The sequence below is a fragment of the Eublepharis macularius genome, chromosome 5 (assembly GCF_028583425.1).
Source record: "Eublepharis macularius isolate TG4126 chromosome 5, MPM_Emac_v1.0, whole genome shotgun sequence".
In the NCBI taxonomy this organism is placed as follows: Eukaryota; Metazoa; Chordata; class Lepidosauria; order Squamata; family Eublepharidae; genus Eublepharis; species Eublepharis macularius.
In genome coordinates this window covers 145,873,765-145,899,957 of record NC_072794.1, presented here as the reverse complement: position 1 = coordinate 145,899,957, position 26,193 = coordinate 145,873,765, and the positions used below count along the sequence as shown (strand labels likewise).

The following is a 26,193-nucleotide window of genomic DNA, read 5'->3' as shown; positions in this document are numbered from 1 at the left end:
GCTTTGCTTTGCTTTGCTTTGCTTTGCTTTGGAGGAGCCTTTAGTTACCTGTAGTCTGAATTTGTACAGCCTCATCACAAATTCAGCCCCTGAGTGAGAAGCAGGCCAAAGTTAGCTTAGTTAATAGCATCACTAATGGACTTTCAGTTTTGATTACTTATGGGAAGAATTTTACAGTGCAGTCCTAAACAGTTACACCATTTAAGGTGTAACTTTATTTAGGATTGCACTGTTAATTGCCAAGTAGATCCCTAGTCAGCAGCTAATTTTCCTAAGATAATTTGAAAATGGGGTAAAAGATGATGGGCACAATGAAACCAATACCCTCCATGTATTCCTTTTCCTTCTGGGCCCAGAAATCATAAGTTTCTAATCCTTACTATAGATATTTTATATATACAAGAGAAAATGGAATAGGTTATTCATTCATATACTTATGCTGCAGCTAAAAATGGGGCATGAAAGATTCATATTCATTGTTAACAGAGATTGTACTAGCAGCTTTTAAAAAGCAATTAAAGGACAACCTAGATGACAATGTATACATCAAAAATATTCAAATGGAAAGTAACTATTTATGACAGTCCTATAATTAATTTTTTCAGAGAGACTGAACTGACTTGTCCACCTACAGTTGCTGCCTCCCAAATTTTAGTTAATACACAAACAGACTCGCTTCGGGCTTTAATTCATACTCTTCAATACCTTCATCTGGTATTAATTGTATGATCACTAGCAGTAAAATGCTAGATGGTGAAAATTCAATATTCCTCCTACAAAGGGTCAATACATGTTACAACTTCTTGTAATTCAGCACACCTCTGTCATACATTTATAATGCATAAGAGTGTCTTTCATTGCATAAGCAATTTGTTAGTTTTACCTATTTGGTCTTCTTCTTCTTATACTTCAAGTATGAAAACATTATTTAAGAACGTGATAAAACATGGGAAATTATTTTGCAGTATTACATTGCAGTCTTGTTTTATTTGATAGAAATATACTGTACTGTGTGAAATGTTTTACTGTTATTTTCACTTGTACAATCAAGTGAGGCAGCCCATTAATATTCTCAAGTTACATTTTGTGGAATGGAGAAAGGCTGAGAGCATTTGATTTGCCCAAGGCTGTCCCAGGAGACTCTTGTTGAACTCATATTGAACTGAAGTCTCCCAGCTCTAAATCCAGCGTAGTCCACTGGATCATACCATTTGAGAAGGCTGACAAGCTCCTTGTATGTTAGGTGTGGAAAATAAAGAGTTCCTCTTTTCAATTACTGTAGTGATTTATTCTATTACAAATCATGACTTTTGGATATTAACAAAGTGCAAATATTGATAAAATAATAATAATGTGGGGAAACTATAATTCTGTGGAGTCACTATACTGTGAGGTCGGGTGTAGTAAATATCAGAGAACAATGGCTGTTTTTTAAAACAAAACTCTACTTTCTTGCCCTTAGGACTGTAACAACAAATGGGAAATTCCTGTTCATATCTCAGATAGGAAGAGTGGGAGGTTAACAAGATTTTATTTATGACATCATTATCCCACGCTTCTTCCAGGGTAGCTTACATGATTCTTATACACCTTGGGTTGGATCCAAACTAAATTTTCCATCAGCAGAATGAATTTACTGCCTCCCGTATCCTACTGCAGCCCACTGATCTCTATAAAATGTTGCTCCAGGGGATAGGGTGTCTTGAGGAATGATATGAAGTGGGTTTCGGGGGAAGAGAGAATCATTGGAAGTTGCCTCTCCTTTTCCATTAATGGAAAATTTAGTCTGGATCATTTGTTAAGGAAATATGGGTCACCTGAAGTTGGGAGGGGGACCAGCCAAGGAGCCCCCTTCTCCCTTCCTCACTCCTTTCCAGCTGCCCAACTTATCCCATGGATAGGTAGGGAGTTCGGTAAATCATTGTCACTTCCCGGCTCTTTTCTTGACATAGACCCCAGTCACTCCTCTTTCCCCATCATTCCCTCAGCCACTTGGATGGCATGTGAATTTGTGACATAGAAGAGCCTCCAGGCTGCATTCAAAAGCCAAAAAAGGATGAAAACTTGTTTGGAAATGCACGCAGCTTACATGAAGGCACATATCTTTTTGGCAGCAGTCACACAGTTGATATTTCCAGGAAAAATGCACACCTGACTTCCTAGGATGAGATATTTGTAAATTTTTCATAGTCTGTGCCCCTCTGCACAAAACTGGAGTTCACCTGGTTATGTGTATGATTACTTGATAGTGGCTCATATGACAAACAGGGATTCTCCGGGTGTCTGAGCAAGTCATTCTATTAAGGAAAGATAATAGAAATCCAAGACATTCAGTGCAAATTATAATGAATACATGGCCTTTATGCCCTAGTTCTTAACAGAGGTGGGTAAGTCGAAGAGGCCATGACTAGCCCAAAGTTTTCCAGTGAGCTGATGACTGGGTAGGGACTTGATCCAAGTTTTCCTGAGTCCTTATCCAACAGTGTAAACCATTCCAACATCTTGGTTCTACAGTGTTCAATGAATCAAAGCAGATCTACTCAGTACCTTTTTCAGGTCTATTCAGTAGGTGTCATGGGGCTCAGTGATAGTGAGGACTCCTCAGGAGGAGAGGAGCCTCATATAGCCAGCCCTGACTCAGCAGAGGCCAGTGATCAGGAAGAACAGCTGCTAGCTGATCAACATCCACAGCCAGCAGCGGAGGCAGAGGCACCAACACCCTCCAGCTCCAACACCACAGGTGAAGCACAGCCAAGAACTCACAAACCTCCAGCTTCACCCAGAAAGCACCGCAGACAAAGGCAACATATTGGGCCGCAGGAGAGGTGGCGAAGCGCAAGCCTCCTGGGTCAACGCTAGCTGCTGGTGGATTGTGATGAAGAGTAACCACAAGATACCTCCTAAGCAGCTGGCTGCATGCCCAGCCTCACTTTAAAGCCCAGCCACAGTAGACCAGGAGGTGTGGAAGCAACATGTTGGATTCCTGCTCCTGTAGCTCTTGGACTGTGCCCTGTCTTTGCCAGCATCTAGACCTGACCTTACTGGTAACTGATCTACAGACCTCCTGACTTAGATTTTGGACTTTGGACTCACCTCTGGCTTTGGACTTTGACTTTGGACCAGACTTTTAACTACTCTGCTTGGGCTGGCCCAGCCCATGACAGTAGGGTTTACTCCAAAGAAAGTGTTCTTAAAATTGTACTGTCAGTGCCCTACATTGCTGTTGTTTTTTCCCCAATTTAGCAGAAGACTAGACTCTACCATGTATGCTGGAAGTACTGGAATGTCTTCATCTAAAAGCCAGGCACTTCTCATCTTAGCTGTTGCTCTGATTTTGTAATTGGAGATCACCTTCTGATTAGAGATGGGCACAAACCGGAAAAAAATGAACCGTGTGGTTCGTAGTTCGTTGCATTTCACAAACCACGAACTTTCACAAACTTACCCCAGTTTGCAAACTGGTTCGTTTGGTTCGTGAAAACATCACATCCAAGTCAGCAAATTGTCACTTCCAGGTCAGCAGAAGGTCTGCAGGAAGTCCACCCCCTGTTGTCTAGGAAACTGATTGGTTGGCGCCAGGGTGTGCGCAGTGACAAACTAAAAAATAAACCAAATAAACCAACCTATAGTGTGTGGCGGTTTGTCAGAAATGGGCTCTGATGAATTGCTGGTTCGCGAACCACAAACCAGCCCAATTCGTCACAAACTTTGGTTCATATTTTGGTTCGTGCCCATCTCTACTTCTGATTAAGATGCTGACATTTTTCAAAGGAGCAGTACATTGGAACATAACCGGTAAGAGTCTAGAAGGCTTTTCCCACTTCAGAGACAGATGTTTTACTTAGATTGCAATGACCAATTAACACAAAACGATGTTCTGTAAAAGAGAAGAATCGGTTTCTGTTTTTCTTTTGCATTTCCAAGTTTGTGTTGGGAGGCAGTGCAGCAAAAACAAGTTTTTGTTGGATGACTTGACATTGTTTTAAAATATTTAAAACTGGCCTATTTCAGGTTGCACGAAAAGGGTATCTTGGATTTTTTACCTTCCAGTGACCTGTCACTCTGCGTTAGCTCTTATACTGTAGAAACAGATTAGATCATACATTCCAGTATTAAAGACTGTTGATATATAGGGTCTTGTCATTACAGTGATTTTATAAAAGAAGGTTAGTGCCCCCATGGGGAGACTTAACATGTAGTGTTATTTCTGCACAGATGCCTCTGTCGTTTAAAGGAGTGGTTAAATTGTATTTTAATAGCAGAATGACAAAACACTGATTCAGCCTGGGTTATTTTGGAGGAAGAGAGGGCTCACGTCTTAAGCCAGAGAGGGGGAAGCTAACCTGTACAATTTCCCAGCTGTCTATAGCTTTTTTTTAAAAAGTCTACAAATTGTTGCATCATTTTTGAAAGAGGAGGAGAATTAACATGAGAGGAAATGAAAGTGCCAACCAACTCTTTGTTGAAGTTACAAAATGAGGGTTTGCATTTAAGTTGTTTAGTGCTTGCTTTTCTAGATGTCAATCTTGGAACTGACACATGTGGCCCTGATTCTTTTGAAACTAGGGTTGCTGTTTCAGCATTTTCTATTCCTGAAGTGTGGCTATGCGGGCTACTTTCTTTATTGGTTCACAGACTTAAAGTTCTTGCTGAGCTGCAGCCCCTCCAACATTAAGTAGTTTAGGTCTCACAGGGTTAGATCCAGCCACTCTGCTCAGCAATTCCAAGACTAAATTGCATTTATCACACCAATCAGATCAGATTGGCATGATGGATACTGAGGTATTTTTCACTTGTGAGGTTTAAAGCAACATTAGCATTGATCAAGTTGCTTATGCAAATATAAAACGTGGTCAGAATTATGTAAATTACCGATGTTTTCCACACTTGTTTCTCTTCTGCATAGCTTTATCAGCATAGCTTGAGGGAACCTCCAAGGTGGTTTAAAACCGTATGAGAATGCCAGCAGTCCACCATGCAATAGATTTGGAAATACTGTTTATATGCCAGTCAGTGATAATAAATATTATCAGTAATAATAAATATTCCCTCACAGCTGGGAAATCTAGAACTCTCAACCCGCATTGCTAAACCTTTTGATTTGCCCTATTGTTAGTCTACCTCTGTGGAGTGGTACAATGATTTCTAATACGTCTTCTGGCTCTCTCATCTCTTTTAGGAACTAGAATCAAAAAGAGTCCAGTAGCACCTTTAAGACTAACCAATTTTATTGTAGCATAAGCTTTCGAGAATCAAGTTCTCTTCGTCAGATGCATGGTACAGAAACTGAAGGAACTGAAGGCAGAGATGCCCTTTTTGTCACAGAGAGTTGCCCAGAATAACATAGGCAGTTGAGCTTTCTTTGACCTTTACTAACTTTGAACTACTGATGGAAAGATCAAAGAAAATCACATGGCCCTGAGTCTGCTAAATCTCCTTTAATGTTACCCTTTTGTCATTACAGGTTTGCTCATGTCAAATCTCACTGCATTTTAGCCTGTGGCCCTTTCCCATTGGATAGCCATGCACAGGTAGAGGGGGCTTGCAGGCACAGAGGTGTGTTGCTTGGCACCCCTCAAACATGACAGGCTGTCAAAATAAGGTTTAAAGGAATTGACCTTGTGGCTAGTAGAGATCGTCTGTTTGCTATTCGTTAAATGTACCTTTCTTCTGTGGAACTCAAGGAAGAGTGCCTAGGTATAATATCCAGAAGTCCATTTCATGTTTTATTATAGTTCCAGCCGGAGGAGTTCCAGGCTAGGCTTTACTTAGGACTCAGGGTAAACTGGCTAGGCAGGCTGCTGGGAAAACCCTGGTAGGCTTTGTGTTCTTTTATTTGTTTACTGTGGATAAAGTTATACTTTATTTACTTTAAAAAACCCTCAGCATGTTCCTAAGGGATTGCAGCATTTTACACTAGAATTACCAAGAGGTCTCCCATCCAGGCACTGAACAGATCAATACCCGTTTTGCTTCATCATGGTTGTTGCATCCTACACTTTCACACTACACTTGAAGCTCTGTTCAAAACATCCAGTTGAGAAACTGTCTCTCTCTCTCTCTCTCATCTGTCAATTAGAAAGCAAAATCTTCCTCTTGCACCTGATGTGTATTGTCTGCTAAAGATAGAAACCATAATGGACCATATCAAGCTATGAAAATCTTTGGAAAGGCCAATTAAAATTTGAAATGCAGCAGCTTTATGAGAATCAGAAAGGGAAATAGTGACATCTGGAAACAGGCCAACATTTTCAGCAGTGTCGCTGTTCACTATTTTGTTAGTCCTCACCTGGATAAAGTAATTTCTAGGGGAACCGTACACCTCAAATCTGTTTTGGAACAAGAGAAGGCTGGAAAGAAACCACTGTGGATTTGCTTTTCTAAAAAGAAGAGGGCTTAATTCCATAGACATTTTGCGTAGTTCACAGTCCAGTGTTGTTTAGATCTTCTTGAAGAGCTCTTGTTATCCCCAAGGAGTTGGTTTGAGGGTTCTGTAAAGTCACAGGAGGGAGGGAGATTACTTACTGTTCACACTTCCCGAACCGGTTTCTGGGCACTGTAGCCTTAGGGTTGCCAACTGGCTGGTTTTCCACTAGAATGACCGGTTTATCTCCATTCTGCCTGGTTGCTAGTTGAGGTGTTCCTTGAATGATGGGAGGAATAGAAGAGAGTTTTTAACTGTTCAGTGCCTTTTACGGCAGAGCAATTTGCTGTGCTGTGCTTTTTGCAGCCACTTTTTTAAAAACTTTCATTATTAACTGAGACTTATTGTGCCTCAAAGGTAGATTCTATAAACACTACAGCTCATAACTGTCTTTTCATTCTACTTCCCTTTTCCTCTGGATATCTCCCTGGGCAGAGAGAAAAACAGTGAGCACAAAAGAGTGCTGTCACTATAAAAAGTTTTCCAGTTTGTGCACTCTCTCTCTTTGGTGCCGTCCAGCAGGTTAGAATAGAGAGTTGTTTTTAAAACTTAAATTAGATTTTCTGTTGATTTGTACTAAAAAGTTATTCCAAGCTCTGTGACCAGGGCCCTTCAGTGATATTCTGTATATACATCTACATCTAGAAAGTCCTATTGGGTTTATACTGAATCAGACCATTACTGTATAGTACTGTGGATTCTGAAAGTCAGTGGATTTTAGGGTCAACTACAATTGTTCTCTCAGTAACAAGGCTGGGATCCATTTACATGGATATGTTGGTTTCTCAATGTTTGGGACCTTTTTCGCATATAAAACATGTTCTGCAACTAAACTACCCCCTGCCCTGAAAAATGTATATGAAAATGTGGAGTCTACTTTATGATCTCTTGTCACCAAAAATGTGCCTGTCTTTAAGGTGCCACAGAACTTCCTTAGAAAAATTGGGAGTTCCTTTCACTTTTGTAATAAGTCCTTTGGACAGGGATGAAAAGGGCGTTTGTTTTGCCTTAAAATGCTGCAGACACATTCTGGAAAACAATTCTAATGTTTTTTGAGTCCCATCCCTGTCACTGTTAAAGAACCACTGCACTGGTAATAAATGTCCAGGATCCTGGGAACAGCTTGTAGGGAATCAGAGGTCTGCTGTGTACACACTTTGCAAAGGCAGAAATTTTAGGCAGGGTCTGACCTGATATCTCAGCCAGAAGGCATTTTCCCCCTAACTTCATTGTTCTCGTTGTAACATGATGTGTTTTATTTGCCTACTGTTTACTCATTTTACTGTGTGATGGTGTTACAGATTATTCCCTTAACTGAAAAATAACAAAAGCTGCTTCTTTTTCTTTTTTCCATGTGATTCCCCACCCCCCATCCCCTTTTCCTCAGGTTCAATGCAAGTGATGAATAAGACAAGGCGAATCATGGAACAGGGAGGTGCTCACTTCATCAATGCCTTTGTGACAACACCAATGTGCTGCCCATCCCGCTCCTCTATTCTCACAGGGAAATATGTGCACAACCACAACACCTACACCAACAATGAAAACTGCTCTTCTCCATCCTGGCAGGCCCAGCATGAAATCCGCACTTTCGCAGTGTACCTCAATAACACAGGTTATAGGACCGGTAAGCAGCATCTCAAGTGGGTTATCCACCTCCCTTGACTTGCCTCTTGGCTTGAAATGCTGGAATCCCTTCTCCTAAGTAGTTCTTGCCTGGCCAATAGATCTGACCTTCATTCATGCAAAACAGGGCTTATTTAATTCAATAGATTTCATATCCATTTTCGGACAGGAGAGGAGAACGGAAGATATTCTTACAGTAAGGCATGGTGAACTGGATGCTGAGTGTCATAAAGGGATTTAGAGTGGGAGATGTATTTGTGTCACGGGCCACAAATCCCCCAGGAAGCTTTCTTGGGTGTATACAACCCCATGATAATGCTCTTATACAAGTTCTGTTCACCAGTTCACTATAGCTTACATAGCTCAAGCGTCCAATGGATTGTGCTGCATGGTAAGTATTGTGTGTGAGTGCCTGACTGGCTTTTCCGTCTGAGAAACAAAAGTTCTTTGGACCAGCTTTGAATGTTTAGGCTACAGTCTTCAGCATATTTTTTAAGGGACTAAAGCGGGGAGACTTACTTGCAAGTATACATGCTTAGTATTGCCGTAGTAGTGGTGTCACTGTTTGAGTGTCGGGCTAGGATGAGGGAGATCAAGTCTCACATCCGCGCTGTGCCATGATGCTTGCTGGATAGCCTTGAGCTACTTAGCCTAACCTACGTACAGATTTGTTGTGAATATAACATGGGAAAGGAAGACTGTGCATGCTGTCCTGAATTTGTTGGAAGAAGGGCACAATAAAAGCGTGCCGGATATATGTATATATGCTTTAGAATACTAACAGTGTGATCCTAAACAGAGTTACCCCGATATAAGCCCATTGATTTCAGTGAGCTTAAACTGCAGTAACTCTGCTTAGGATTGCACAGAAAATCTGTTGAGGATGAAATTCTCCACTCCCTAGATGTCCAGGAGCCACACCCATTGTAATTCCCTATAATCGTCCATTTTGATGTGGAGGAAGCTAGGGGTTAAATTGTAAAAATACTTTTCATCATCCAATCTCGTTTTTTTTTTTTATATGGAAAATGAACGCGTTGAGCAGTATATCTCAACTATAGTTAATATCGGCGAGTGGTGGATTCACTTATCAGTCTTTGAGAGAGTACGTTGTCGTTAAGCCTTCTTACTAGACAATTAGATACAGCGGGCCTTAAGTTATTAATGACAAGTTGAGCAGGTGTGTTTTTGGATTGGTGCTTATGGTTGACCACTATTTGTTCGGGTGACTGGCAGTGATTTATTTCATGCTTTATAGAAGAATGGCGTTGTCTGACTAGACTGGAGCCTCAAGGTGTTGCTGCAATTTAAATGTGAACGTGACAGCTGTGTTTTCTATCATCTCGTGGTGTTTGTACATGATTTCCAGACTGTAGGAACCTGCCAGAAAACAAATTAAGTAATTTCCTGGTTTTGTTCCACTCTGATAAAGACCTGAAATTAGTCTGGAGATAAATAAATTGAATGAAGTGTAGACACCCAATTGCTTTGTAACTGTTTCCTTTTATTTTTTGCTGTGGGGCATTAATGCCTTTGAGCCTACAAGATACACCGTAGAAAACAAAAACCCTGTTTTTTCAGTTTGCATGTCTATCCATAAAGGACGTGTACATTGCTGCCGTTGCCAAGTGTGGCTTCTGGACCATTCTAAGACAAAATTGTGAAAAACTGTAACTTCTACTTAAGGGGATGTTTGAATTGAAATAGGACTGTGGATTAGTTGTATTGAACTATATTAATATGTTCAAATTTGAAATAACTTGGTTTATTAGGTATTTATATCCTTCTTTCCCCCTGCTGTGGGGACTCAAAGTGACTTATAAAAAATGGGGAAAAAATAATTTAGACCAACATACAAAGGAAAAGTATATACAGGACAGCCCTGAGCTGGTCCAGTTCACAGAGCCACAGGCTGTACTGCATGGGCCAAGAGCCTCTGACCCACTCTCGGGATAAATAACTTGCAGCAGAGGAGGAATAGAAAGGCCGCCCTGATCTCATGCAGCTGGCACAAAAGTATGAACTTAAATCAGATGTTCTGCTATTCCTAGTGATTTTTTTTAAATCATCGGCATTGTGTTTTATTATCTTAAGAAATTCCAAAGTAGTAGAGTGACGTTATTACAAAAGAACTGTATATCAAAGACTTAATTAAAAGTACAATATTCATTGTAACCCACAAGATAATGTATCAATATACCTAATTCTCACCGTGACCCTGTCTATGGATACTTAAATCCAGAGATTGGGACCATGGACAGACAAGAAAATTATTTTTACAAGTCTGAGAAAAATCTGAAATTTAAAAAAAAATGTTGGGAGGAGGAGTTTAAAAAGCCCAAAATGAAGAATGGAATGCCTGTAGCTTTAAGAAATGGATGCCCTCAGTGGCCATTGCTAGGCAATCACAACAGTATTGAGAGCCTTCAAGCCTTGGTTTCTATCAGGAAAAGGCAGGGGACAGGGCCCTTTCCAGGGGTGTTTTGGCCTTTGAGGTAGGACTTGTTGAGACCATGGCTACCAGCAACCACTGGGATGCCTGCCTGCTAACTACTATTCAACAGCAGCCACTGCATGAAAGTCTGTGGTGTAGTCATTAGAGTTTCACACTAGGATCTGAGAGAACCAGGTTCAAATCTCCACTCTGTCTTGGTGCTCACTGGGTTAACTTAGGCCACACATCACACCTCAGCCTAACTAAATTCATAGGGTTGTTGTGAGGAAAAATAGAGGAGAGAAGAATTATGTAAGCCGCTTTGGACTGTTAGCAGTCTGTCAATACTAGCTCACAGAACATATGCATAGCCAGCCAAAATCAGTGGATGACATTACCAGACACACTGCACAGCACGTAGCTAAGGTATCAGAAGGCACTCCTTGAATGTCTTTTTTTGCATACCTGTAGAACAGGACAATTACTTATTCTAATTTGCCAATAAGCAAGCTTTGGAAAGTGGTGTGAATTAGGATGCATCCGAAAAATCAGTTTCTTTCCCCCATCCATAAGTATTAAAGAACTAAAGTTCTTTAATACTTAATACTTAAAATTAAAGTTCTAGAGTAAGGAAAATGTTTAAGCTAGCTGAGGAGCTTCTGATGCCAAGTTGTTATAATATATTAAGATATATTTTTTAACACATCGATGGGGGGAGGAACACATTCCCATGAGGAAGGGAAAATTTTATCAAATTTCTGCTGCTTTTAGTTGTCAGTCTAGCCACTTCTTTTTCTTTCTGATTTGTTCTTTTCCTCACAGTGGGTGTCTTTCTGCATCTTATCCCCTTTCCATCCTTTTTAGGATCCAGGCCTTGGAGGCACTGGTGACCCACATTAGAAATGTACTTGTTGGATATTTTTGGAAAGACTTACCACCTTCTTCCCCTACTTATAGTACAGGTATTAAGTACTATTAAAGTACTTAATAGTACTTTATTGTTTGAGGTGACCCCACAACAAACTATGGAAAGCATCCAAATCATCCACCAATGTCTTGTCCTTTCTCCTCACACATGTGCTTGATTAATTCCTTTATGTAGTTTGTTAATTGGTACATTTTATCCCGTCCCCCCTCCAAGGTGTTTAGGAGGAGTATGCGTTGTTTTCCCTCTTCCATTTTATTCATACGCTCTGGATATGGATATGATTTGAAGACAGAATGACTGGCCCGAGGTCACCCAGTGAGCTTCATCCTAGATCCTAGTCCAACATTTTATCCACTTCAGCAAGATGGCTAAAATATATCAGGTTTTATATATTTGTTGGTTTGTTTTATTTATACCCTGCCTTCCTCCCCAGTGGGAACTAAAAGCAGTTTACATCATTCACACTTGTCCTCCATTTTATCCCCACAATAACCCTGTGAGGTGGGTTGGGATGAGAATATGTAGCTGTCCCAAGGTCATCTAGCAAGCAGAGCAGGGATTCAAACCTAGAGGTTTCCCAGATCCTAGCCCAACAAGCGCTGCAGCACACTGACTCTCTTCTTCACTCATTGTGCCCAGTTGCTGAAGTCTAAGGACAAAATCCTACCCGATGTTTTTAAATTTTCTAAGTAAAAAATCTGTGTTAGTATCTCTAGATATTTATTTAAAACATATTTAGGCAGTCTTTCCACCCACCTTAGGGTCCCCAAGGCAGCAGTGAACAATAATAATATTATAACATGTTAAACGAAAGATTACAACTCAGGATGTATGTCTGGTCTATGGTAAAAAGGTTTTTCAGGGTTTTGCGTTGTTTAAAAAAACCTGCAGAGGCTACATTAAGAATGAAGGTGTGTGTGTGTGTGCGTGTACTCATACACACACACACCCCGTGGGGAACTAAATTCTCAAATCACTTTCTATTCTCTTGAAAAAAAAATCTGTTGTAGCCAAATTTGTCATATTCTATATTTATCTTCAAGGATCTCAAGGGTGATATACATGGAATGATCCCATTTTACCTTCAAAACAACCCATATGAAGCTACCTTTATACTGAGTTAGACTATTGGTGTACAGAGGCTGGTAGTATTTTGTGCCAGGGCATCAGAGTATCCTCTGCACGTGTACAGTCAAGAGACAAGATCCATGCTAAAATTGGTATAATTCAGTCTGATGACTCCCATTTTGGCACAGTAAATCTTATAAAAAGAAAAGGTGGAAGGGAGAGAAATCACTCAACCAGCAAGGAACTGTATTCCCCTAACAGGATATAGACTAGAAATAGAGGATCAGCAAAGAAAACTGAGATAGTAGGTAGTTGTATCATAGAAACCAAATAAAAACAATCACTTTACCCAGTCCTAATGTGTAATCATTTTAGCTCAAATCAAATACCCAATTAAAATTCTTTTTAATCCAAATTATAATCTTTCCACTTGGCTAGTCCAGAACAAACCAACCCAGAGAGAAAAGATTGGTAATGGGCTTCCCAAATTGGGACCAGAAGGTACAGTGTGGAAAATAGGAATGGAGCTTAGGATAACCTGGATGCAGCAGGGAAGGGCAGGCTGTAGTAGGACATGCTGGACTGTACCAAGAAGTGGAAGAGCTAAAAGAAGGGAGCCATGGGTAAATTTGGAAAGGAAAGCAGAATGAGAGAGAAGAAATCATTGCCTGTCTTGAAAAGGAAGGGTTCAGGGTCATGTTCATGGCAATTGAAAGATGGTTCTGGATGGGAGTCATCTACAAAGGAAAAAGGTTTTAGACAGCCCTTCTTATGTACCTGGATTTAGAATAATGTTGCCAACCTGTAGGAAAAGGGGCTGTGGAATATGCATGGAAGATATATGTGGATTAAGTGTTAAGAAGACAGACACAGATATGCTGATTCCATCTGAGAGATGTCCGAATGGTCCTTCCTGGGTTGTTTATTGTACTATCCTGGAATTCCATTTGCAAAGGACATTTCACTGGCTTCAGTGTAAAACCTGAGTCATGCTTTATGCCCAAGAAGGTATGAGGAACTCTGGAGTTTCAAAGAGACATTTGATGCATGCATTTCTGGTGTATCTAGGATGTGAGGCTGTTTTCACGTTATCATTGCCTTTTATCATTTCCCTCCTTTGATCAACAGACTTTCTTTTGATGGTAAAGAGATGAATTTTCCCTCAACATCTGGTGTTCTGTGGTATCTTGCGATAGCTTGTTCCCACACTCCAGATATTTTGGAGAGTGCTGCTGCCCTATGCTTCTGGGTCTGTTTAAGCCAAAGCGTCTTTTGGGGTGCACTCATATCTGGTATTAATGTGAGGCTAAAGGGCTCACATTTGCTTTCAGTTGCTTTCCAGGGACTCAAGCAGATGTCTTTCACATAACCGGATCCTTTTCACTAGAGAGAGCAAACTTCATGGTTGAGCAGGGGTTTTTAAACTTAGATCTCCTTGTAAGTCCAATATGCTATTCAGCATACCACACTGACTTATTATAACTTCTGCATAAGCTATTGTTTTAAACAAGTCATTTGTCCATATGCATTTAACCATTTTCATGGGGTCAACTTTGTGGCCATATCTTGCCAAGGAGAAACTGCTTTTCCTGTCATAGATATTCTAACATGCTTTCCAACTCTGCTGCCAATCCACTTGCCTTAAACTCTACCCTGGCTGCTGTTTGTGGATGTGTTTTCTTTGCTGTGAAGGGTCATGTTCTTTTTATTTGCACTGTAGCAGTACTTTCCTGGTAGCAGGTATACGGTAGAAATATCCAGACTCATGCAGCTTTAGCCAGATTTCATGTTGCTCCCACTGTAGCTGATGCTGTTGGGAAAATGCCATAATGTCTGTGGTCAAATGAACTAGCATTAACTGGGATTCTCCCACACATTGCAGAATGGGAACATTGTAGGAGTGAATGGAAACAGTGTGGTGATAACACTTTATTTCATTATTATTTATTTACTTGCTTTAAAAATACGAATTCCACAGTCTGGAGCCAAAACCAAAAAGGTCTTGCCCTGCATATTTTGCTTCTGTTTATACAGGAATACTGAGTAGGGCACCACCAGCCAAAACTGACAGATCATGTCAGTGGAGGATAAATAACTCTTAAACATGATATCAAAACTGTCCCCAGAAACAAAGTGGCAGCCAATTAATGTGGACTGAGACCAGTGTTTAATGAACACTGTGATGGGCTTTTCTTAGAACCCTTGCAGCTACATTTTGGAGCTTTTGAAGTTCCTATTCTTCAAGGACAGACCATAGATAGAACATAATACAGCCAGCTCAAGAGAAGCGAAGCTTAACTTTCTCTCTATTTACTGTTGAGACTTTGGAGACAGTGGAATGCTTCTCCATGGCTACTTTTGCATGAATTTAGCTAGAAACTGCCAACATTGTAACTAAATATTAAGTGTATTATGTCATACCTACATATGTTTGGTGTAGTGGTTAGGAGCAGCAGGACTCTAATCTGGAGAACCGCGTTTGATTCCCCACTCCTCCACTTGAAGCCAGCTGGGTGACCTTGGGCTAGTCACAGCTCTCTCAGGGCTCTCTCAGCCCCACCCACCTCACAGGGTGATTGTTGTGGGGATAATAATAACATACTTTGTAAACCGTTCTGAATGAGCGTTAAGTTGTCCTGAAGGGCAGTATATAAATCGAGTGTTGTTTTATATCTGCTCCATAGCGATGGTAAGTTCTTGCATTACAAGCCACCCTGCCCCTAACACAGTGTTTCAAGATTTTGCTTTTATTTCATACTGTGGGAAGTTGGGCAGGAAGGAAATTATGTAAACATGTCAAGTTAGTTGAAGGATTAGTCTGTGGAAGATACGCCACTTGCCCGTTGAATCATCAGTACGTAAAGAAAGAGGCCAGTGATGTTCTTGGATTAAGAGGATGTGGCGAGAAGAATGGAGGAGAAAACAAAGACTTCATGCAATGGGGATTTTTAGTGTCAGAAACTGACTCTGCTAAAGATTCCTTGTATAAACATTTACAAAAAGAATGCTCTGTTTCCCTGGTTTCGTGCATCTCTTTCCGGTAGAGAGCATTTAAATTGAAGAATGTGATTGGGAAAGATAGATGTGAGGGTGTGGTGACTGATTTCCCTTTATAACTAAGTACAAATGTTTGAAGTGTTAATCTTTTAGGAAAAAGCAGCTGTCTGTGTTCCTTTTGGCTGATGTGCTAACGTGATCTCCACCCCCCCCCCAATACCCCCAGCCATACATATGGGATCAAGTCCAAAGGTGCTCTTTAACCAGTATAATAGCACTTAGGCTACTTTAGCTGCACTTCCACTGGTAAAGGAAGGGGATAATTTTTGCCAATTTCCTTCCTACTGTGGCAGATCTCCCTTTTCACCCCCATGCTGTTTATCTTTCAATGGTAATTTTATTTGAAGTGGTTTGACGTGGATGCTGCATTCATAAAGTGTCCTCATATGACAAAGAAAGTGGTTATTGTTTCCTTGCTATCAGCTGGCAGTTTTCTATCATGACAGCAAACAGTGCAGTGTTGGATTCCCCCCCCCCCCGAATTAATTGGTAAAGTCTCAGTGATGTTTGTTTGTTTGTTTGTTTAGAAAAATTTTATGCCACCTCTCCAGGAACCTACCCAAAGAGGCTTACAAAATAAAAAATAAAACAAGTTTATTAATTAAAATCCAACATTAAGGAGGAGAAAGAACCCTAGCCCAGCATAAACACATAGATCATAAAAAAACAGACCACTGACAGCTTAAAATAAGTTTCCAGACTAAAAATGGTGTTGAAAAAGATCAATTTCTTAACTAAAAGCCTGGGTGAAGAGAAATGTCTTTGCCTGCTGCACTCCTGATCCCAGCTGGGTGAAGGGGGCAGGCATTGCCACCTGCTCTGCGCCTAATACCAGCTGGGTTAAGGCAGAGAGTAGGCATTGCCACCTGCTGCACTCCTAATACCAGCTGGGTTACAGTGGGGGGGGGCATTGCCACTTACTCTGCTCCTAATGCTAGTTGTGATAAGGAGTGTTTGGGCATTGCCACCTACTTCGTTCCTAATACCAGCTGAGTTAAGGCAGGGGGTGGGCATTGCCACATGCTCCGCTCACAGTGCCAGTTGTGATTAGGTGGGGATGGGCATTGCCACATGCTTCGCTCGTAATACCAGCAAGGTTAATGCAGGGGCAGGCATTACCACCTGCTTCACTCCTGATTCCAGCTTGCTGAAGGAGGCTGGGCATTGCCACCTGCTCCCCTCCTAATACCACCTCGGTTAAGGTGGGGGTGGGCATTGCTTCCTGTTACGTCCCTAATATGTGCTGTGTTAAGATGGGGGATGGGCATTGCCACCTTCTCCACTCCTAATACTAGCTGGCTGAAGGGGGGTGGGCATTGCCACCTGCTCCACTCCTAATACCACCTGGGTTAAGGTGGGGGTGGGCATTGCTACCTGTTACGTTCCTAATATGTGCTGTGTTAAAGTGGGGGATGGGCATTGCCACATGCTCCACTCCTAATACCAACTGGGTTAAGGTTGGGGGCGGATATTGCCACCTTCTCCACTCCTAATACTAGCTGGCTGAATGGAGGTGGGCATTGCCACCTTCTCCACTCCTAGTACCAGCTGGGTTAAGGTGGGGGGCGGGTATTGCCACCTGCTCCACTCCTAATACCACCTACCTGAAGACGGCAGGCGTTGCCACCTACTCCAGTACTAATACCAGCTGTGTTAAGGCGGTGGTGGATATTACCACCTGTTCCACTCCTAATACCAGCTGGCCGAAGGGGGGCAGGCAGGCATTGTGCCCTGTTCCATTCCTAATATTAGCTGGGTTAATGGGGGGGGGCATTGCCACCTGCTCCACACCTAATACCAGCTGGGTTAAGGTATGGGGAGGGCCTTCACCCAGCTGGGCTTTAACCCATCTGCTTCACTCCTGTTCCCTGCCTGGGCTTCCTACCATAGCATGTTTTCTGGAGTGATATGGTGAGTTACCTGGGCTTTCCTCTGCAGCAGCGCCCTTTGGTGGTGCACCAGGGTATAAAGTGAGTTGTCTGAAACATGCTTACTCAATTATATAGTAAGAAGATATTTCATTCTCCCTGTAAGCGGGCGCAGAGAAGATCTCAAAATGTAATAAATACAGTGAAAACATGGAAGCAAAAATTACAAACTTCAGTCAATCAATAAAATCTATACAAAATACTCGCACCCATATTGCACATCCACTAGGCTGCCCCGCCGTGGGGCGGGGCAGCCAGCTACCAGATGAAAACAGTCGGGGGGGACAGCACTACTTGTGTAGGCAGTGACTTTGTTCACAATTGTTCAGTTATACTAGTGTGTTCACAGTGATAATCTGAATATGGGCCACTTCGTTAAATATGGTACATCATACCAGCATCCAAAGCTGTGGTTTGAGCCTGTTTTTTTTACCAAGCTTAATGATGGTTTTGAATGATGTATAGACATGGACACTCTGGCTTAATTATGGCTTGTTCCCTAGCTCCGCCTTCAAAACATTGCAGGCTGGGGTATTAGCCAGCTGTTTGCAGGAGAGGAAAACAAAAGCTATGAATCCACAATTTATTGAGACAAACCAGGATTTGAACCTGGTTTCAGAAGCAAACCACAGAAAATAAACCCTGGTTTTGCTCTTATGTTAGAACTGTATTATATTTTTACAGTGTAGAAGTAGTTAATATGCAAGCATAACCAGAGCTGAATAAGATTGATTCGGAAGTACCATACAAACTCTTTCCGATGAACCTCTAGAGGTTGTGAAGTTGACCGATCACGTCTGCAGTGCCCAACAAGACTAGATGATACTGTTAGAATAATATATTCTGCAAATATGTGGTTTCTTGTACAGAAGCAGAAACTGCTCAAAGTCAAACAGACAAAGGGCAAATGACGAAAGTGTATTACCTAAGGTTGTAAAAATAAGTCAAAGCCAGGAATAGGGACTCTGCCGTCTGAGTCACACTTCCGTATGCTGACTTTTTACCACTAAAACCAGATCACTTCCCACTGGGACTTCTCAGCTTAACTCTGCTGTAACGCATATGCCATAAAAAAGAAAGGCTGGATTCCATACTGAATTAAGAATGGGATCGATGTTTTATTCTGTACAAGGATGGCCTAGCTAGCACTCATATGCATGATAACCTAGATGCTTATCAGCGCAGTCCTCAGAAGAGTAAAGAGTCCTGTAGCACCTTTAAGACTAACCAACTTCATTGTAGCATAAGCTTTCGAGAACCACTGTTCTCTTTGTCAGATTGTATTTGATGAAGAGAGCTGTGGTTCTCGAAAGCTTATGCTACAATGATCTATGTCCTCAGAGGAGTTACTCCTTTCTAAGCCTTCTTACTTGAGTTTATTTATTTATTTATGTCATTTTCAGTCCACTTTTCTCACTCAAGGCAGATCACACAGCGCAAGATAATTTAAATCAACCGAAATGGGATGTCCGCTAAATAATGCAGTCGGGCTTAGTAGGCTTAGGATGGTGTAACTCTCTTTAGGACTGGAGCTTTGCTAAGGGGTGTACAAAAGGAGGTTCCCTTGTGCAGTTGTTTTAGAGGCATAATGAGCACTTACTAAAAATTGAATATGTGATGTTGTAATACAAATGGATTTTTAATTTTTATTTTAATTTATTTTATTTTATTCGACTTACACCCCACCTTTCCCACAAGCGGACTCAGGGCAGCTTCCAACAAAGATGTACAGTTTAAAGATACAATAAATTATTTTGAAGTGCACCTTGGTCAGTACCCTCATCACATTTTAGCTCCTCATACCTTGACATATTTCTCTTATATGTTTCCCCAAACCTGAGTTCTGGCCTTGAGTTTTTATTTTATTATGTTTATTTAGAAAACATGTATGTCTCCTCTCCAGAGACCTACTTGGGGGCGGCTGTTAATACTTTAACTATGGAAATCAGAATGGCTTGCATAGGATTCCCAGGAGATTTTCCATCCACGTACTGGCCGGACTCAAACCTGCTAAGCTTCAGCAGGATTGCTGCATCATGCATATTCTGTTCATGCGCTGGGGATTTAATTTTTTTAAATACTTTTTAAACATTAGAAAACATGCTAGAAATATATTGAGGGAGAAAAATGGCAAGCCCCAAGTCAATTGTTAAAAAATCAATGGCAATATCTATTGGGAAGAATCCCCCATATTATTATATCTTTTTTCTTTAAAAGGCTGTGTATGGGGCCTGGTTATGATTTGCAAAAGGTAGGAATTAAAGGGATAAATACCCTATCCCCTCCCTGCACTGACCTCATTTAACTAATGTCATGCTGCTTAAAAAGAAACTAGAAAGAGCCATCTGTTTTGACCTTTGCAATCACTGGGTGAAGGTCAACTAAAACCGAGTGGCTTTTTCTGCTGAGCTTGATTTTTTATCATAATATAATTTGCAACCAATTTCTTAAGGCTGTTGCTATAGAATATATAGAATATATAGAATATATATTTCATCCCCAAAGAGGTAAACGTTGGAGAGAATTTTAGAGAAAGATTGGCACCCCCCAAAAGTTCCTTTTTGTAGGAATGCTGCATCGAGGGCACAGCCTGAAGAAAGGATTGGAGAAGGTCTTTGACATGGGATCATGAAGTTGTTCAGCTGTTAGACTATTGACTGAAGTAGATAAAATTAGCTTCTGCTAAAGGTTGCTACACAGAGAGGAACCACCTCTGTTTGTCTCTTGTCTTGAAAACCCTACAGGGGTTGCCATAAGTCAGCTGTGATTTACATGCACAAAAGATACAGCAGCGTGCATACATGGATGGATATATCTACTCATGGATCTTGGGATTGCTAAAGTATGCAGGAGCAGTACTTGAACACACACACACGATCTGCCTGGAAAAAGTCTCCCACTCTCTAAAATTAGTGTCTTAACAGTGGAGTCCTATTCAGAGTTACTCCGGAATAAACCCATTGAAATCAGTGGGATTAGACTGGAATAACCCTGCATAGGATTGTGCTGTTTGTGTACATTTCTATCCTGATATACTGAAACTCCCTTGCAGAACTTCTTAGTGAACCCACTTCTCTCTTCCTCCAAAATACATCTCAGAGCTTACCTCTTTCATGAAGTCTTTGGCTTGAGGTGCAACGAACCTTTGCAAGAAACACAAGAGGGGAAGCTTTGTGACAAGTTTCCTCCTATATTATTCAACACAACTGAACTGCATGTGATGATGGCATTACAGAGTTTGGTTCTTCCATCAACCAGTGCACAGATGAAATAGATCTCCATAAGAATCCTGAAAATCCCCCTGACGAAGCTGAGGTGAAACGCATAGGGGTTATGCAACGTTAAATCATTCTTTTCCTGCACCATTGCTATTCCTTCTTTGTTTTGACTTGGTGTGCCCCCCTCTTTTTCTTCCATCATTGCTTCGTGGCATTGGCTGTTCTTAGCAGAGAAATACAAAGCCTTTTTCAGTTTTTACATCCCCATCTACTGGGAGACGGGCAACCACATGTAGATCCTCGTGATACCAGTGGTTAAACGTGTTTGCACAAGGGCAGGGCATGTTTTCAGCTTCAGCCCATTCGAACATAAAGCTTCAGAATGTATGGACCCCAGACCACTCATTCTTCATCAGCCTAATTTACCTTACAAGCTAGTTAGGAGGATAATTCTGAACTGCTTAGAAGAATGAAGGGAGAAAAATTGGCTAGCATCAGTTCGCAGCGCTGGGTCTTTTGCATTACTAATTTAGTAACCTGGGATGAATTATTCCTAGCTCCAAATGTGGCCAGCACCATTGCCAGCTTCATTATCTTTGCCTGCTCATAAAACAGTGCCAAGAGGTGTGCTTAGCCTCATCCTCCTCATACAGTGTATTGCTTCATAAACGAAGAGTGTGGTTGATGCTACTCAGTGCTAAGAACATCCCCTCCCCAATCCACTTGACCACTAAAGTCTATGATGAGCTGGTCTCCAGTGGACGTGGGCACGAACAGCAATACGAACAAAAAAAGCCATGAACAGCCCAATCAGCTGTTCGTGAGCAAGCTGTTCCTGAGGCCCTGTTAACGATGAACATGTGTTCGTTCCAAGCACTGTTCGTGGTGTTCATCAGCCATTTGTCAAGCCAGACAGTCTGGCGCCATTCAATCAATCCCCTTGGCAACAGTAGGCACAGACTTTCTGAACTCCTGTTGCCCTGGAAACTCCAATCTAAGCCCAGGGGCACTTTACCCCCGACTGTGCTGCTTGTCAGGGAAAACCCTGACACGGGCTGATTGCAGCCTGCCGGGGTTTAAATTTCCCTCTCCCTGCTGCTGCGCAGCACAGGAAGAGGGATATTTAAATCCCCCACTCAGCTGCTTGTTAGGGAAACCCTTGACAAGCAGCTGAGTGCAGCCTGCCAGGGTGAAATGCCCTTCTCCCTGCTGCTGCATAGCAGCAGGGAGAGGGGAACTTCACCCCCAACTCAGCCACTTGTCAGAGGTTTCCCTGACAAGCAGCTGAGTGCAGCCTGCCACGGTTTAAATTTCCCTCTCCTTTCTGCTGCGCAGAAGGAAGAGGGACATTTAAATCCCCCACTCAGCTGCTTGTCAGGTAACCCCCCCTTGTCAGCCTGCCAGGGTGAAATGCCCTTCTCTCTGCTGCTGCACAGCCAGCTGGAAGGAGAGAGACTTTGAAGGGAAGGAGGTTCCCCACGCCATTTGCAAACGGCACAGGGAACTTTCTTCCCTTCCAAGTCTCCCCCCTCCAGCCGGCTGGGAGACTTTGAAGGAGGTTCCCCACAACATTTGCAAACGGTGCAGGGAACTTTCTTCCCTTCCAAGTCTCCCTCCCACGAACAGCCAACCACGAACATGTTTGTGAACAGGGTCTTGTTCGTGGTTGTTCGTGATTCCCTGTTCGTGGATAACAACGAACATCATGTTCGTTTTTTTTGTCCTGTTCGTGCCCACCTCTAGTCTCCAGGTAGTTGCTAACCAGCTCCACTTATAGTGCAGGAATTAAACTACCTATTTATCTAATTTCTATGCTGCCTCTCTTGAGAACCTGTAGTTTATTAATTTTACAAAACAAAACATAACACAGTAAAAGTTCTTAATTATTACAAACCTAGACAGGGTCTAAAACAGCATAGAACACTGAGCATTGGTAAGACTTTCATAAAACCATTCTCCGGTTGAACATAGTATAAATCAGGGTTCTCTAACCTTTTTGAGTCTGTGGGCACCCTTGGAATTCAGACACGGGGTGGTGGGCACAACCTGATAGCTATAAAAGGAAACCAAAGAATCAGCACAGGACACAAAATACTCCAAATATATCTATTTTTCCTTCTCTTCCCTCTTTATTTTTATCTGAATATATCAGTGTATTTTTATATTATCCAAATTGCCTCTCCTTTCATTCTTTCCCCCTTGGTAATGTATTTTTCCGACAGGATGCCAGCACCTGCATTTAAAGAATAATGTTTCCTCATATTGATTTATCATTTCAGCCAAGAAGTAATATTAAGTTTGGTATTTCTTTAAAAATGGGATTCTTATCTTGCAGCCTTCAAAACAGAAAAAACTGAAGCAGGCAATTTGTGCATTTGTCAAAAGCTTTCCATGTTAGATTTAGATCTTATACAAACTGCCCAAAAAATTGAGAAGGCTTATCAGATTATTGAGCTTGTGCCTTTTCAAAAGGATAATATAGATTCCCTAAAGGGAATTATGTGCGGTTTTTTTAAAGACTAAGAATATCCTTGGTTGATACTGGCATATGTGCCTCCTTTTCGTTCTTGGCCTTGTAACACAGTTGTCTGTGTTGTCCTTCTTTGCCCCCGTGGGCTGGTCCCAGCTCCAGGCACAATATACCTCCTTCCTGTTCTTAGTTTTGTTTTGGTATTCTTTTGTAGAGCTGATATTGAAGTCTCCAGAGTGCAGCCTTTCTGAAGCAAACATATTTTAATCACTTTGAAAGGCCAATTAAGCCAGGTAGCGTGTATAGCGATAATGGCCAGATATGCTTTGCAAAGACCTTTTTTAGTGTGAAAGCATCTATTGGTTGCATCAGGCACAGAGACAAAACAGACACACTTGTAAGATGTCTTTATCGAGAAATATAACAGCATTTCAGGTTATTAAAATATAAGGGTATGAAGAACAGCTCTGGTTATGGATACTAACCTTTAGCAATGAACCTCACCCATTGCTGGCTCCAGTCTGGAGATAGCAGTTTCTGGGAACTAGCCCTAGCAATTCAAGCTATGTAGATGGCTGTCTACACCCTGTACTCCTATTGGCTGCTGTAGATCTCTTAAATTCTCAGCATGAAGTTCTTGATTAATAAGTCTCAACTCTCAAACATTTCCTATTTGCATCTGCTCTACCTTGGACCTTCCATCTTTCTAAACTCTTATCTTTGTGTCAGAGTCCACTCTGGCCTTCATGTACTGAAAGAGTAAATCAGGTTATAAAAACTCATGATAAATAAATATCTTAAGCATGCATTTATGGCAAGAAGGGACAAATGGGAGAAAACTGAGCAGCATTTGTTTTCTCCCTTTCCTTGTAGAAAATAAATGTTTGTGTTTCTTGCCAAACTTTCTCCAGAAAGAAGCACCTTTAAAATGTTGCTGTAGAATCTTACCATTCTTCTGTCTAAAAGGGCTTCTGGAGGAGTGGAATGTTTGTGGTTAGGACCAGCCAGACTCTTAATGGGTGGGAGCTTTCTCTTAATTAGGTTCGTTAAGACTATACTGTTTCCTTTGTCTATTTATTTATAAGCCTGTGTTTTCCTAATGCTTCTTCCAAGGTTATTGCTTACTGGAACAGAATGGATTCAGTTTTTCAAGGTTTTTTTTAACATAATGTAAGCTGATGAGTTTAAGTTAACCCTCAGCATTCAATCATCAAACTTTTTGTGAGCAAAGGGATCCTTTGTGCAAAATAAGTTATCATGAACAAGAGTCATCCATTAACTATAGAGTATATTTTACAGTGTTGATTACACCATATGTACTGGCTTATATTTACCCCAGGGTTTGAAATGTAGTCATTGGTATACCAGGTAGAACTGATGAATCATGAACAAATAATTTGAAAAGACAGCATCTGGAAGGGTTCCAGAGTGTGGTTGGGAAATACTTCGCTGAGAGCTGAGCAGCAGGTCATGGTCTGGTGTAGATTGGAGGCCTCTTGGAATGGAAAACCACCTTGAATTCCATGATGGAAGAAAGGCGAGATATGAGCGAAATATATAAAAAAGCATAAAAAGGAAAGGAAAAATCTAAAATGGTGCGAGCCAGTACATTTCTAAAGAATTGATTATAGTACTAGGAGCCTATAAAATTTGACCGTAATAATTTAATGGTTACCACCAACTCTATCAGTTCCCTCATGGAAAGATGGGGTTTCTCTGTGACATCACGCAGAGCTTTGGATATGCTCCAGGCATCCCCAACTTTCAGTGTGATGGGGCAGGGGCAAGACCCCAGCTTCTTACCCAGATCAAGCAAGGTATGAGAAACAGAAGTCAAACCTATAACACCGAGCTTCAGACTCTCAGAAAGCAGTAATGCATCTCACCATTAACCTCAACTAGACTCAGTCCGTTATCTTTGGATACCAGGCCACTAGAAGAAAACTACTCCAATGTTCATTTACCTGCACATAATTATGGATTGCCTCTCTCTCTCTAAATATTGGAAGTGGTTTAGAAAGCAAAGTAATTGGAGCAAGTGTTTTGCTTGCACAGTTCTCACTTGAAAGAGCCAGATTTTTGCTTTAATCCCTTCACAACAGTTTGGTTTTGCTTTGTTCATTACTGTTATTTTAGTCTGACCAATGTGGATGACCTAATTAAAGGCAAAAACAGTGAGACTTTAATGGTCAAAGTGATGGACTGGAATTTGTTAGCACACCTCTGACTCAGCTTGAACTTGGAAGCCAGTTAACTGTTATTTAGCAGTGTCATCCATCTGTAAAGTTCTTGTGCTTATCTTTTGCAAAAGGCCTGGGATTCTTGCATAGTGTCTTAGAGCAGAACCACAAGTGACAAAAGGCACAGATTGGACACTTGTCTGCTTCCCTCAAGTTTTGATGGGAAATGTAGGCAGCTTGGCGGAATGTTGGACAAGTGATAGTTGAAAAGTCCATTGGACAGCAGTCAGAGAGCGAAGCTGCGAGACCAGGATGCCTACATTTCCCATCAAAACTTGAGGGAAGCTGACAAGTGTCCAATCTGTGCCTTTTGTCACTTGTGGTTCTGCTCTTAGTGTTCCTCTGCTTGTTTTCTGATACTTATTTTCATGCTGCTCTCTGCTCCTCCAGGAGGAAGCTGGGTGCTGCCAGTGGGATGGGGAAGCTCAATGGCTCCAGGTTAGGGCTGGAAGGGGCTTTTGCAGGTAGTGCTAGCTGCTTTCAGAACCCGTGATTATTGCAAGTGCCCTATGGCTTCTAACCATCTGTAAACTCTTCTGAAATAAAACAGTTGACTTCTTAGGATGTGTATTCTTCACTTTTCTTCCCCAAGGGTATCCAAAGCAGCTTACAACAATAAAAATACAATCAAAACACAATATAATAAATATAAGCAAACTGAATAACCAACTGTATCTTGGACTTGTCCTGAGTCTAGTGGCCAGCTTGTCCAAGGCCACAAGGCATTGGGTTGCTAATTCTGTGTTGGAAAATTCCTGGAGATTTGGGGGTGGGTTCTAGAGAGAGGAGGGTTTGGAGAG

General features: G+C 41.5%; 1 protein-coding gene across 1 annotated transcript in view; it reads left to right on the top strand.

Annotated features, from left to right (window-relative positions):
* Positions 1-26,193, top strand: part of SULF2 (sulfatase 2) — a 137,599-nt gene that overhangs the window by 33,349 nt on the left and 78,057 nt on the right. Inside the window, exon 3 of the mRNA XM_054979690.1 lies at positions 7,812-8,051. Within this exon, the coding sequence (XP_054835665.1) occupies positions 7,812-8,051 (240 nt within the window). The remainder of the gene's footprint in view (positions 1-7,811; positions 8,052-26,193) is intronic.